This window comes from Hemibagrus wyckioides, linkage group LG21 (assembly GCF_019097595.1).
Source record: "Hemibagrus wyckioides isolate EC202008001 linkage group LG21, SWU_Hwy_1.0, whole genome shotgun sequence".
In the NCBI taxonomy this organism is placed as follows: domain Eukaryota; kingdom Metazoa; phylum Chordata; class Actinopteri; order Siluriformes; family Bagridae; genus Hemibagrus; species Hemibagrus wyckioides.
In genome coordinates this window covers 20,618,375-20,633,734 of record NC_080730.1, presented here as the reverse complement: position 1 = coordinate 20,633,734, position 15,360 = coordinate 20,618,375, and the positions used below count along the sequence as shown (strand labels likewise).

The 15,360-nt window shown below is 39.5% G+C and overlaps 3 protein-coding genes and 1 long non-coding RNA gene across 4 annotated transcripts in view; 2 read left to right on the top strand and 2 right to left on the bottom strand.

Moving 5' to 3' along the window:
* Positions 1-1,390, top strand: part of LOC131342579 (transmembrane protein 43) — a 6,136-nt gene extending 4,746 nt beyond the window's left edge. The window contains exon 12 of the mRNA XM_058373651.1: positions 116-1,390. Within this exon, the coding sequence (XP_058229634.1) occupies positions 116-318 (203 nt within the window). The 3' untranslated portion in view covers positions 319-1,390. The remainder of the gene's footprint in view (positions 1-115) is intronic.
* Positions 1,391-1,488: 98 nt separating this feature from the next.
* On the bottom strand, positions 1,489-7,572 carry LOC131342582 (transforming protein RhoA-like). Its single transcript, XM_058373655.1, has 5 exons — positions 7,464-7,572; positions 5,330-5,487; positions 4,465-4,585; positions 2,574-2,704; positions 1,489-2,250 (listed from the first exon to the last, which is right to left on the bottom strand). The coding sequence occupies exons 2-5, from the start codon at positions 5,483-5,485 to the stop codon at positions 2,077-2,079; spliced, it is 582 nt and encodes a 193-aa protein (XP_058229638.1). The 5' UTR covers positions 5,486-5,487; positions 7,464-7,572; the 3' UTR covers positions 1,489-2,076.
* Positions 7,573-7,858: 286 nt separating this feature from the next.
* Positions 7,859-9,218, bottom strand: LOC131342580 (olfactory receptor class A-like protein 1). Its single transcript, XM_058373652.1, has 2 exons — positions 9,077-9,218; positions 7,859-8,960 (listed from the first exon to the last, which is right to left on the bottom strand). Exons 1-2 carry the CDS (start codon positions 9,122-9,124, stop codon positions 7,977-7,979), a joined length of 1,032 nt encoding a protein of 343 aa, XP_058229635.1. The 5' UTR covers positions 9,125-9,218; the 3' UTR covers positions 7,859-7,976.
* On the top strand, positions 8,820-14,289 carry LOC131342585 (uncharacterized). The gene is made up of 2 exons (XR_009203054.1): positions 8,820-9,018; positions 11,686-14,289. It is a non-coding gene; the product is annotated as an uncharacterized LOC131342585 (long non-coding RNA).
* The last annotated feature ends 1,071 nt before the right edge of the window (positions 14,290-15,360 follow it).

Sequence of the window (15,360 nt, the reverse complement as noted above, 5' to 3'; positions counted from 1 at the left end):
GTGTGTTTAAGAGACTGTATGTATACGTAATATCCTGAATGATTATTAGTTTTAACATGTGGTTTTTTAAACAAGGTGTGTGTGTGTGTGTGTGTGTGTGTGTGTGTGTGTGTAGTGGACTGGGTCCCTGTGCTGAGAGAGCTGGTGTCTGTGGGCGTGAAGCTCTTCGCAGCATGTGTGTCCTGCTCTCTCTCTCTCCTCACCATCTCCATTGGCTGGCTGTTTTATCGCCCCCTGGTGGCCATGCTGATCGCTGCAGTCGCCCTGCTGCCCGTCCTCATCACACACGCTCGCAAAGCTGAGAAAAAACACCAGTGACAACTAATGTAGTGCAGGACAGTGAATTCACAAACGCGGATCCTTTCATTACACAGACCACTCCCACTGACTCTGCTCAACACACACACACACACACACACACACACACACACATACAATACACACTATACAGAACACACCACTGTGGTGACTTGAAATACAACAAGAGTGTGAATTTACAGCACTGGAGTACTCTTTTATGGACTGATGTTTAAAAACCAAAGCTAAACTCATCCCAGTCATATGTTGTATATTTATATTTTAAAGACGCACAGTTACTGGTACATCACTCTCAGGACTGTCTCACTCGGGCAAGCTTCTCAATGAGTGACAACGTTCACAATGTTCCTCTGTAGATTCTGATTGGTCATCATGTGTTGATTAATTCTCTATAAAAGCAGCACTCACAGCACTGCAGCTACACCTCACAGGATTATAACAATAACGCTGTCTGTCTCCGTTATCTCAGACGGCCTGCTGATTTACATAAAATACATGTTCATGTATGAAAGGGAGTCTCCAGTGTCAGAGCTTTGGAACAGTCAGAGGTAAAGCTGTAACTTTGTTCTCTTCAGGACAGAGGGTTTTTTTTACTTCTTGCCTTCGAGAGAGAAGGAGGAGGACTGGTGAGGGGATCTGTTTACAGCCATGATAACAAAACAGTACAGGACATAATCAATAGATAAAAAGTACATTTTACTCATAAGTTAAAAATTGTAATTGAATGAAAGGACGACGGAGTCCCAGACTGTAGTATTCCTTCTCGCTGACCAATCAGAATCCATCTGAAGTGTAAAGCTTGTCAGTATGTTCATACTGAAATCTTCATGTGGCATTAGAGATGATTATTCTTTCTTCTGATTGACTTTATTTTTCCATTTACTTCTAAAGAAAGTAATATGATGTTTTAAAAATACAGCACTTCTGTATGTTTTGATGAATATAAAAAATTAAAAACATCCCAAGCCCTATAATGTCATACAGGAACCTGAGTGGCTCTTAATGTTTATGATGCAATAACCCTTGTCTGTAATGTGTTTAAAAGATAATAAAATTTTCAAGATGTTCATCATGCTGCAGTCAGTGACGTTTTCCCAAATTAGTGAAACACGTTTAAGATGCTTTTGAAGAAACGTGAAACAAATGGAAGGCAAGAAAGACACCCATGAGTTTCCTAAAAAGTTTTTCTTTAATACACAAAGATACCAAATTAGGTTTCTGCTTGATTTGAAAGAAAGAAAAACCAAAAAAAAAAGTTTCAAGTCTTGTCCAAGTGTATGCATTTCAGAAAACACACAGACTCTGGTGTCCTTTCTGTACTGCACATTGGTCCTGATCTTTTTTTTTTTCATCTTCATTGCATATTCATAATCCAAAATAACTGCAGGGGCTATCGGTCACAGTGAAACATCACTGATGCGAACATTTAGCAAATACACGACTCCGACGTTTCTCCTTTTACCGTCGACTCGGCACGCATTTATATGGCGAATTTAATGATAAGGGGTGTGTGTTTGTGTAAAAGTACAATAGAACAGCGTAGCTCCTGATCTGCTGCTTTAAATACTGACAAAAAACAAAAACTTCCATAACTAGCCGTTAATGGTTTCGCTTAAAAGACGTAAATTTAAAAAAACAAAAAACGGTTTAACGGTTGAGCACAGTCATTTCAGGCAGGCTGACTGGGGAGGCCAAAGGGGGTGTGGCTTATGTTCAGCCCCTCCCACCCTGCATAATGAGCGCAGAGTCCCGTTTGTTTTACAGTAAGAGGCATTTGGTGCCTTTTTTGCCTTTCCTGGCCTGCAGCGCCGCCCTGGTGGCCATCTCGAACACCTCCCGCACGCCGTCCTTCGTCTTGGCCGAACATTCCATGTAGCCGAAGGCATAAATCCGATTCGCCATGTCGCGGCCCTCCTCCGCCTTCACTGGCTCCTGCAGGGGGGGGGGGTATTTAACATGCAGAAAACCACAGAAATCTCTTAAGTAGTTAGATTAGATTAGGAGTCATTAGTCAGTCACTCGTCTAATGTTCCTCAGTTTTATTCAATTTTAATAACCATTAGTAAGATTCTCATTATACCACTTTGCTGATGAAGAAGATGGTTATTTAAATCCATTATCTATTTATTTTTTGTAATCTGTTTTTTTTTTTGTTACTATTATATTTTACATCTATTTTGAACTTCTCTTTAGCAGCTTGAGGGTTATTAGGCTAACAGAGTGGGTAGCGTTAGCTAGGTGTGAGAATCAGGTACCTGCTTCATCTTGGCTAGCTCACGGCGAGTGTGTTCGTCGTTGCGCAGGTCCTTCTTGTTGCCCACCAGAATGATGGGGACATTGGGGCAGAAATGTTTCACCTCAGGAGTCCACTTCTCTGGAATGTTCTCTGTACAAAATAAAAAAAACCTCAGCTAGTCACATGATATGCTAACAAGCATCAATTCATTTCCTATTGCATTTTCCTAATTTCCACTCGCTGTTCACTTCAGTAAAGTCTCATGACTCCTTTAACATTTTTGTTATTAACTAGTTATAACTAGTGAACTGTGCTCAGTAAATTGCTTCCTTTTATCCAGTTAAGCACTTCAGCTTAGCTTCACCTTCTCTAGAGAGAGAGAGAGAGAGAGAGATGTGAGGCGGAGCCACACACAGATGGGTGTGGCTTTAACCCCATATATAAACTCTCAGACCAAAGGAACCACAGACACTCTGGAAACCAAGCTGTAAGTTTCTTCTAACTTGTCCTGTCAGGTGTGCTGATATTAGCCAGCTAGCTTTAGCAGGTAATATTATGGACATTAATGTTGATATTAAACAGTGTAAAATCTTCTCAGAAATCCTGTCATGTTAGCATAATGCTAGCTAGCTGTGGAAAAAACTCTCTCTCACTTTGCTTAAGCCAGCAGTGAATTTCTGAAAATGGTTTAAATTCCTGTCAGAAATCCTGTCAGATTAGCTCATGCTAGCTAGCTAACTGAGTAGCATTGGCATTAAAGACTAATAATGTGTAAATGTCTTATATTCCTGTCAGATTAACTCATGCTAACCAGGTAGCATTAGCACTATAGATAAAAAAAAAATGTAACAGTTACTTAAATTCCTGTCAGAAATCCTGTCATACTAGCTAGCTAACGGAGTAGCATTAGCATTACTGTTCACTTCAGAAAAGTCTCATGACTCCTTTAACATTTTTGTTATTAACTAGTTATAACTAACAAACTGTGCTCAGTAAATTGCTTCCTTTTTTCTAGTTAAACACTTAGTGTTAGCTTCACCATCTCTAGAGAGAGAGATGTGAGGCGGAGCCACACACAAATAGGTGTGGCTTTAACCCCATATATAAACTCTCAGACCAAAGGAACCACAGACACTGGAAACCAAGCTGTAAGTTTCTTCTAAGTTGTCCTGTCAGGTGTGCTGATATTAGCCAGCTAGTTTTAGCAGGTAATATTATGGACATTATGGATCAATTTATGTTGATATTAAACAGTGTAAAATCTTCTCAGAAATCCTGTCATGTTAGCATAATGCTAGCTAGCTGTGGAAAAAACTTTCTCTCACTTTGCTTAAGCCAGCAGTGAATTTCTGAACATGGTTTAAATTCCTGTCAGAAATACTGTAAGATTAGCTCATGCTAGCTAGCTAACTGAGTAGCTTTAGCATTAAAGATTAAAAAAAAAAATGTAAAAATTACTTCAATTCCTGTCAGAAGTCCTGTCAGGTTAGCTCGTGCTAGCTAGCTTACTGTGTAGCATTGGCTTTAAAGACTATCAGAAATCCTGTCATGCTAGCATAATGCTAACTAGCTAACTGTGTAGCATTGGCATTAAATATTAAAAATGTATAAATGGTTTAATATTCCCAGATCAGCTCACGCTAGCCGTCCAGAGTGAAACAGCAGTGGAAATTATTAATGGGTCAAAATGGCATTAAAAATCCTGTCAAAAATAGCATTAGCAGTGAAAAATTTGATCGCTGTAAATTTGACATAAATGTAGTCTCAGAAATTAAAGGTAAGGAAACAAATGTAAAATAAAGTAGAGTGTTCAATAGTTAGGCTAATTTTATGTTAACTGTGACAGTGATGAGTAAAGATTGAAGAGGAGGGTGATGGTGGTTTAGGTGTCAGTGAGGTGAACACTGTACCGAGACTGTCAGGACTGTCGATGGAGAAACACATGAGGATGACGTCAGTGTCGGGGTACGAGAGAGGACGGAGACGATCGTAATCTTCCTGTCCTGCTGTATCCCACAGTGCCAGCTCCACCTACATATACACACACACACGTTAAGCTCATTCTACTCTTCCTCATGTACTGTAAGTATATATATATATAAAATTTGTGCTTGAAAGTGTAATATTCTTTTGCCAGCAAATGCATCTAATCTTTAATTGTGATCATTTATATCTTCTTTCCATATTGTTATTAATGTTATATCTTATGTACAATATGTTCTAGTTCCCTAGCACCTTTTTTTGTACTTCTAATACATTTTGTATATACAGAATATTTCATTTATTTTTCATTTATATTTTCAAATACATTTTGTACTTTTAAATACACTTGTGTGTATATATAGATTATTTAATTTATTTTTATTTTTCTTGTAATCTGAAGCAGTCTCTGGGAAAAGAATTTCCTTGGGGATTAATAAAGTTCTCCCTTATTATTAGTTACATAACGGGTTTTTGTAAACCATCCATGATGAAGAGCTGCATGATAATTATCAGACCTCACACACTTTACACCTGCCTTGAGGTCTTTGAGCTGAGATTTGACAACAAAAAATTTGACACACTGTAACCATGACAACACCCTTACCTGTCCTAGCTACCATGACCTATCTAATGAGGCTCTGTTGATGTTCTCAGAAATGGAGATGAAAGACGGTTCGCTGAAACTCCACGTGTGACGAGGAGGTTTGTTTGTTCTCACGATATTAGCTAATTAAAGCTGGACATCACACCACATAACTCCTTCATTTACACCTGTGTTCATGTTTTAGTTACCTGTTTGCCATCCACCTCGATGTCAGCCACGTAGTTTTCGAACACGGTGGGCACGTACACCTCAGGGAACTGGTCCTTACTGAAGACGATGAGGAGGCACGTCTTCCCGCACGCGCCATCTCCAACAATCACCAGCTTCTTACGGATTGCTGCCATTTCTCTAGACGAACACAGCACCTGGGTTACAAACACCGACCAGAACCAGAACACACTTGCTGGAGCTGATGGAGGTATGCTTGCGCTATTGAAGTGAGGCTGATTGTATAAGAGGGGCGGGATTTTATTTCGTAAAATTCACAAACTTCAAACAAATTTAGCTTGTTTTTTTTTTTTCCTGGAAATCGAACCCACTGTAACCATGACAACGCTTACCAGTTCTAGCTAGTGTCTGTTATCTGACTAGCTTAGTTAGCTCTCTAGATTGGATGATTATTATTAATATCAGTATATAAATTTGTTGTGGTTACACTGGTGTTGGAGTACTGTTAATGAAATATTTACTGTTCAATTACTATTACATACCATACTACTAACAACACCTATTATTACTACTACTACTATTATTGTTATTACTACAACTACTGTGCTTTAAAGAAATCGTGAAACAAAGGGTAATGAAAAGTAAAGCAGGCCTATAATAATAACTGAATCAATAATAGCAGCAACTAAAAAGTGTTTAAGTACAATAATTAAATTAATATCAATTGCCAACTTTTGTCACTAATGTATTAAAGATTTGCATGTCATATCTGATTAAAGTTATATTTAATGTCCATGACACAATTTATTTCCTGTGGCCACATACGATGTAGTACGCAGTAAACAGTGGTCCCCTCAACGGCCTCTTTATTCTCTCTCTTCAAATTAATAAGAGAGAAATAAGAACAGAAAGTGCAAACTCCTGTCCTTTAGGTCTCAGAAAGCTTAAAATGACTGTTATAAAGTGCTGACACTGGAGACTCCTTCTATATATGATACATAAACACATTTACAGAGAACCTCACCATGTCAGTGATTACTAATCTAGCGGAGTGTCCGTGCTATGTGTCTCGGTGAATGAGCTGTTACCATGGATATGATAACATGTTAGATTGCATGCATTAATTATAAATAAAATTTTGGTGTACAGCTGCACTGTTGTCAGTGCTGCAGCTCTAGAAAATTAATTAACACCTGACGACCAATCAGAATGCAGAACTGAAGTGTTGCGGTATGAATTATGGTGATTACCAGTGAAAATCAAAGAAAAATAAATAAATAAATCAAATTAGCATCATGCATTGCATCACAAACTTAAGCAAGGAAAAGGAAGTGTTTAAACACGGTAAAGTATTGAATCATAAAGGTTCATTAGTGAATCATCACAGGACATTTCACTGCAGAATTCTACAGTAAAATAAACAAAATGTGAAAATCTGCTTAAATGATAAACCTGGAGCTCAAATCTTTTGTTCAGACATACTGAATGATTAGTGTAGCAGTTCTCATTTTTAATCTTCACCATATTATTGTGTTTTGAATAACGGCTTAATACCGAGATACCGCGATATATTTTTTCTTTACTCCGGAATCAAACCGTGACAGCGCTCAGAGCCGCTAATCTCTCACAGGAAACAAACCATCTTCACAAAGCACCTTTAAACCAACAAACTGTTTATTACAGTGGGTTTTAAGGCTGGTTCTTGCCGACAACATCTTGGATATTTTTGACTAAATCAAGTGGCTCTGATCTTTAAAAGATTTATCAAACAAACAAATAAACACTGCCGAAACTTGGGGGTTAAATCTGTTTAACGGTCTCTCTCCTTCCTCATCAGGAGACACATTAAAGCTCTCAGAGCTAATGATCTCCTGATCTGCATGTTCGAGGTCTAAACAAAATATTTACAATATTAGATATCAGATGCTAATAATTTAGGAAATCTATTTAGCTTAGCTTAGCATAAGCACCATAAGCGGAAGTGCGATTTGTTCCAACGAAAACGGCCCTTTGTTTGGACGAATAAAACTCAGTCACAATCTTTCTCCTGAACTAAAATATCGCTCAGTATGTCAGATCTCATCTTAAGCGGAACATACGACTTTTTATATACACAGTATTTGCGTGTTTTTGTTAGTTTTTTTTTTTTTTTACCTTGTGTTTGATGCTTAGCGAGCGAGTTTTTCCGGTCTCTCCCACCCAAAGCGTCAAGCACAACGGCGCAACTGTCACTACCGCGAACTCCTGCCCGATTAGCACTGCGCATGTGCAACACGACAACGCACGCGCATTAGAGTCCAGGGGGCAAGATGCACTGGGCAAGATGCACTACGCATGCGCGCCTCCGTTTAACTTATTATCCAAGCATAAATATTGGTTACAGTTACGCATGCGACTTAAACTATTTAAAAAAAAAAATTACATGTGCTGTAAAAACATTTACTTAGCTGGTTAGCTTTTTAGCAATTTCAGTAAGTTTAAAACTAAGGCAGTACTCGTACAAAATGGCCGCCATTTAGACAATTTTATTTTAGCAAAATAAAAGTCAGTTCAAAGGGCACCAAATAATTTTTGATTTATTTTGTGCAACCATAGCACAGTAATTACAATTAATAATATATCATGGATAATAAAATATTTGACATCTAGTGTCACAAAAAACTCATTTCACATAGTGTTTGATTTTTTGGTGGACTCCTCAGACAAATGTTCTCCAGCCGCACACACCATCCTCTCCTTTATTTTCTTATTGGTGCTTATCATGAGGAAAGGACTGAACATGGCATAGCACGATGAGAAAAACACTCTTATGTCCGCCACCACAGGCGGGACCTGGGCCACAGTCAGCATGTAGATCCAGATTACGTTATCGATGCCGAAGAACATGGTGTAGAGCACCACCAGCATGACAACTGTCTTGGCTGCACGCATTTCCATGGAGGTTCCTTGCTGAGTGCGTCGGATGGATCTGACCTGCCTGCTGTGATTGTACAGGAGGACGAGGATGTAGCCACTGGAGGCCAGCATGGTGGCTACAAAGGCGAAGTCTCGTGTTGAGAGGATCGCTCCGTTCACCACATATGACAGGTTGTCTTGGAAGTTGACATGACAGAAGCCGAGGTTGAGAGTAAAGGCGGGCACGGTGCCGTTCCGAGGTGCCATCGTGAACAGCGGAGCCGCAGCACAAACAATCATGTTGAGAAGCCACAAGCCTATGAAGGTAGGCAAAACCAACTGTGAGAGATGAGATTTTAGCTTGGTCAGGTGCGGTCCAGCTGATGGCGTGATGGTCAGTGCTTGGAAGACGCTCAACATGCAGGTGAGGCAGACGGAAAGGGCACGGCCGATGCGGTAGGCGTAGATCACCACTTTGCAGCCAGGATCGTCCAGAAGGTTCTGCAGTCCGAAGATGACCATTGTCTGTGGGACGCCACGCGTCAGCAGAAGCAGCAAGTTGGTGAAAGCCAGGTGAGCCAGGATTCTATCCACAGGCTGCAGGTGTGACTCTACGAAAGCGATATGCGTATACGCCATCAGCACGGACACATTACCCAGAACTCCCAGCCCCGTCTGCAGGAGGAACGAGACTCCTTTAATGGTGATACAAAGGTCCATGGAGCCTGGATTCTGAGCCACACAGTGAGACCGAGACTGTAAGAAAATGCAATATGGACCAGATTATTGAAGAACTGAAAAGTTTTTTTTTTTGGTAAGTAAATTTTATGACATGACACTAACACATATATCTGTAAAGATTAAACACTCACCTGGAACAACTTCTTGCGATGGCTCACTCGTGCATTTGTGGACTTCATCACCAGGCATGAAAGTAAAGATATGTGAATTTATAATGTGTACTTTTCCACTGGGGCCACGACACACACCGAAACAAAACACCTCAAGATTCCAAGTAACCATGGAAACCAAAGTCACCAAGGTAACTGTGTGCGAGCTCCACCTGCTTACCACACAATTAGCCTTTTAGTGAAAACAACTATACATGCAGTGCTGAGACACGAACATCTGGCTCTAACAGACCTTACTTGACTAACTGAGCTTACTTTAATTAGAGACCACTTTAATTAGAGACCACTTTAATTAGTTGGAATGAGGAATACACAATGAGAGGAACAAAGACTCATAAAATCCACATTTATCACTTGAGATGTGTTATTAATATGGAGTCAGTCAGGGTTCCCAAATCTGTGCAACCAAATCAGCACGTGTGTATGTGTAGGTATATGTGTATATACACAATGTGTTGTGATGAATGAGTTACTGTTTCCGTCTGTTATTACCGTTTCCGTTTATTATCTTCCTCTAACAGCATGTCCCTGAGTCTTTCATTACATTTACACCACAGTGATATTGGCTATTATGGGCCAATGATAATATTTGTTTATTAAAGTATGGAGCGTGCCTTTTCCCATTTTTAACATATTTACCATATTTAACATTGTGGAACTCGTATTCTTTACATCATAGCAGCTATAAACAGTCATTCTCTCACCAGTCTCTCTTTATTATCTCACTTCAAGTTAATAAGACAAATAATTGCAGCTTGTCATGTTAGTGAGAAACTCCACTGTCCTGAAGATGTGGGAAAACTTCAGGTTACAGCTTTATCTCTGATGGTTACAAAGCGCATTTCTCCTTACAGAAAACATTTTTAATTTTGTTTATTATTAGCAGAGAGTCCGCTGTATCTTAGGATGACCGCATCCCTGTGAATGAGCTGTTGCTGTGGAAACGTATTAGAAAACAATAGTGCATTATTATAAACCTGTTATAGTGCATTATTATAAACCTGTGATGTACATCTGCACTAGTGTCAGAGCTGCTGTTGAGGAGAATTAATCAACACCTGTCGACCAAACAGAATGCAGAGTTTCAACAGTGAAACTGCAGTGCTGTACAATGCTTCAGTGTTATTATATGTGGTCATGCTGAAATACAGGTTTGTCTTTAAAAATCCTAAAAAGCTATTTTGTAGAATTTTTTTTTTACATTGAAATAGAAAAAAACAAATATTGGTTTAACAGCTACGAAGAGCTCTCATACTTTAGAACTCTTTAATCTTTAACGTTCTTGAGGGACATAAAAGGGATTGGAGTGAACTTCTCTGACTCCACACTCAAAATGATTATGCCAAGCTGTTTTTTTTTTTTTTAGATTATTTTTTTGCTTTTGGACACGATTACCCAAGCGTATGGTGACAGGTTAATTAGATTAGACCCTTTGGTGCGCCTGATTTCCCTCAGGTTTGTCGTTTCCGTCGGGACGAGAACAAGCCTGTGCATGCAAGATTTCTACTTCTGATTGCCTGAGATTTATCATTATTACCTTCTTACATCTACAAACTTTCTGTCAGTCCAGAAACACAGGAATGTGAAAGGAAAAGATTTTTATGTATAAACGTATGTGATTAGTTTAACAACATTTTCAAAACTATTAATGAAGTCTTAGTCCAGCCACTAGTACACTGCGATATTGTTTGTCTCTTTATTGTCTCAGATTAAATAAATTAGCATCTCTCCGGACTCATTAGCCAAACCCAGATGAGGAACGTTACAGCGTGTACCTGCTAATTAGATCATCAGTGACGGGACGAGTGTTAATGAGGTTCTTAAGCTGCTATAAAAACACAGCTCATTTATTAATTTTTAAAAACATTTCAACTAATACACTCGAGAAATACAGAGCGAGGCCTCGAGCTCAGTCCAAAATAATGACTGTGAATGAATCCCGAGTTAATGTTTATATCCGAATTACTCTGTGGGGGGCGAGATTCAGCGTATGCTTCCTGTGATAGTTTGAGTAATATGCAATTTCACATTGTGTGATTAACAGGGGAAACTGAATGGAAGTCATAACACTAATAATAAATGAATAATTTTGTAAATTTCCCATTAGGATGAATAAAATATCTATCGATCTATCGGTCTATCTGTCTATCTGTCTATCTGTCTATCGGTCTGTCTAATGCAGAAAGAATCAGGTGTGGAAATAAAAACATTCACTGCATTTGAAATTTATTTTTTTTAATCACATGTAAAATAAAATAAATTAATTCTGTGTGTTTTGAAAATAAAAATACTCTGAAAAAAATACTGTAATATTTTAATAACGAGAACAGAATCACCTGTGTTTCATTTGCAGTGTTTAAATGCATTGTCTGATTTTCACTAAGTTGAGTATTATTTCATTTTAATGAAGGGTATTGCAAGATGGCGCCCACAATGGATGATGTATTTGACTCTCTCGATTATATAATATTGTATGTATATTAGTATTGTTATATTCAGTTAAGTTGTCTTTATTTGTCACATATACATTACTGCACAGTGAAATTCTTTCTTCACATATCTCCTTGGAGGTTGGGGTCAGAGCACAGGGTCAGCCATGATGCAGCGCCCATGGAGCACGGTGGGTTGTGGGCCTTGCTCAAGGGCCCAATGGTGGCAGCTTGCTGGCTTGAACCCCGATCTTCCGGTCAACGACCGAGAGCCCTAACCACTTGAGCTACCACAGTTTATGCATGTGACAGTAAGATACAGTGAGGAAGAACTTCTGGGCATCAGCAAAGTTCACTACAAACTTGTTATTGTATGTCAGACTGTGACATTCTACTACTTCTGGACCAACACCAGTTCGCGGGAAAAGGCAGCACCAGCCTCGCATGAGTGGCGCAGCTGATGAACAGTGCATCCAGAGCACAGACAAGGCAAGAGATGAGGGCTACATGCTAGGCTAAAGGCTAGAGCCATGCAACCATCGCTACCTAGCCTGCTGCTACCTTATGTCTGCTCACTTGAAAATAAGATGGATGAACTGAGAACCAGACATATAACTTATCGTGAGATGTGAAAGGAATAGGCAGGGAGTGTTCTTATTTTAATGGAAGCCTGACTCTTGGACAAGGCACCAGATTTGGCTCTCCTGCTCCACACATACACCATTTGCAGTAAAGCCTTCCTCACCACAGTGTCGACATGACATATCCATGACAGGTCCTGTGAGATGTGGACACCAAGGTACCAGAAGATATTCACTCTGTCCATTGGGGTCCTATTCAAGATGGGGGGCTGGTAGTTCCTCTCCTGCTTTTTGCTAAAGTCCACTATCAGCTCTTTTGTTTTGCACACATTCAGGAAGAGGTGGTTCTCCAGCTTTTTGGTGACAATGGAGAGGATAATAGTGTTGAATTAATGCTTGTCTCTACATTCACATTTCTGGATTCTCCTTTTAAAAATATCTGGACAGGATCGTCTTCTGATGAGAAGGGCTGAAGAAAATCGGCATGTAAGTTCACTGCAGTTATCTAAGGAAGTAGAAAGCCAAACTGGGGTGACTGTTTCCTGTGACACAATACAGCGTACACTGCAGAGGAATGGCATGCATGGGTGCCATCTACGAAAGAAGCCTCTCCTAAAGCCCAGGCACAAAAAAGCCCACCTAGAGTTTGCCAGGACCCATGCTGACAAAGATGAAGACTACTGGGACTCTGTACTCTGGAGTGATGAGACCAAGATAAATGTTTTTGGAACTGACGGCTTCAAAACTATGATGTCGCAAAGGTGAGGAATACAAAGAAAAATGCATGGTGCCTACAGTAAAACATGGTGGTGGCAGTGTCCTTATGTGGGGCTGCATGAGTGCTGCTGGTGTCGGGGAGCTCCATTTCATTGATGGCATCATGAATTCACTGATGTACTGCTCTGTACTAAAAGAGAAGATGCTACCATCACTCTGTGCCCTTGATCGTTGTGCACATGTCCAACATGACAATGATCCTAAACACACATCTAAGGCCACTGTTGGATTTCTGAAGAAGAACAGGGTGAAAATGATTCAGTGGCCAAGTATGTGTTCTGATCTGAACCCAATCGAACATCTATGGGGAATTCTGAAGAGACAAGTTGAGCATCACTCTCCATACAGCATCCAATATCTAAAATAGGTCATTATTGAAGAATGGCAAAAGATAGATGTTGCAAAATGTCTCCAACCTGTTCATTCCATGCCCTAGAAGACTTGCTGCTATCATTAAAAATCATGGAGGCCATACAAAGTACTAGATGAAGTAGTTTTTGTTGTGGGGTGTACTCATTTTTGCATCGCCCTAATTTGAGTAAAACTGAAAAAATCTAAGTTATATTATTAACCTTACTTTCATGTTAAAAGTTAAACAGGTGTTATATTAAACTTAGTCTTAACATTTTGAAAATTGGTTTTGTGTTTATTGAGATATTGTTTAAAATGTTACTTTTCAAAGGTGGTGTACTCATTTATGCTGAGCATATACATACATAAGCATATATCTTTATTTACACAGCTGAATATAGAGCAAATAATGCACAAATCTGCACACAAATCCTCTGGTCCAGATTCATACACACTATTATTATTTATTTAATCTTACTATTTAAATGTTTTCTGTTCTCCTGCCAGATATGTGAATATGTATGTATGTATGTATGTATGTATGTATGTATGTATGTATGTACATATGTATGTATGTACCAAGAGCACCTTAAAAAACCACAACAAATTCCTTGTGTCTGTGCACACTTGGCGAGTAACACACTTTGTCAATCTATGGACCTTTTATGTTTAATAGACTCGTTCAATCATGAAGAGGAATCCTGTGGACATTTGAGGTGGATTCTCACGTGTGCTTCAGGGAAGTTTTGTGGATATTACCATTTTGGATTACTATTATCTTTTTTTCTTTCACCTGGAACTTAAACATGTAATGATCCTCATTATCTTCACCTTCATCATCATTCAGCCAAGTTCGTACTTGCATTACGCTACCTGGGCTAAAGACATAAAACTCATTGACATTTATTCCCTCATGTGTGGTTGTTTATTGTTATTGTTATTTTCAATTTATTCTTTCTTTTGTTTATTGTGTGCATTGTAAATATTCATTCATCTATGTGAGGCATTCATAAAAAGTATATATAATCTTTCTGGATTTTTTGAGCTTAAACAGTTTATTATCATACTTCTACTAAAGTATTAAGCATATTAAGGAACTTTCTTGGATCCCCATTTAGATGTATAACTCAAGCCTAAATTGTGTTACGGTTATTCTCTATGCAAATTTAACCAACAAAAAAGCTGATGGACCGGGCAACATTTCAGGTGGAGTGCTCAGGGAATGTGCAGACCAGCTAGCAGATGTTCTCACCAACATCCTCAACATTTTCCTGCGCAGTGCTGTCATTCAAACATGCCTCAAGACCACTGCTATCGTCCCTGTGCAGAAAAGAAGTCTTCAATGTCCTGACACAGTGACTGTTGTCCCATCGCACCCATCATCATGAAGTTCTTACAGAGGCTTCTCATGAGGCACATGGAGGACCCCATGGAGTTTGTGTATCCTCCACTTCACAGACTATGTCATTGCCCACCATCCTCCACATGGCTCTCAGTGTTTAGGTCCAGGCTGAAAACACATTTGTTTAGTCAAGCTTTCTATGTGCAGTTTTTCTTAGGTAAAGGAGCAGATCTGGAGGGTTCATGAGCATAGTGTGTTTGGTGAACTGGGATGTTTGGATCCTGTTGTCTCACCACACTTGCAAGTCACTCAGGTTTGCTGACTTTGGAGTGGTTGGATGCTTTATGTCCCAGGAAGCTCTTATGTCTGTCCCCTTCTGGCTCTCCCTTTTAGTTATGATGTCATAGCTAGTCCTGCCATAATATACATTGTCTTTTACCATGATATTTCTCTCTCTCTCTCTCTGTCGAGCTATACATGCCGCTCCCGAGCTCCCAGTGTTCTGAGTTCCTAGTGTGACTGCTTCTTCTTTCTGGACCTACCTGATCCATCCTGATGCCTGAGTCTTGTGAACACTGCTGCTGGAGATAGATCTGTGTGGACAGCCCATGACCCATGGGACTGCTGTGGATAAAACCACTTGGAGACTATCGTGCTGTTGTGGCAGTCAGCTTTGTGCTGGGGTCTTCATCAGTGAACATATGAAGACTTCGGCAGGAAGGAATTTAAAGTCTATAATGAACTCAAAATTGCACTATAATGAAT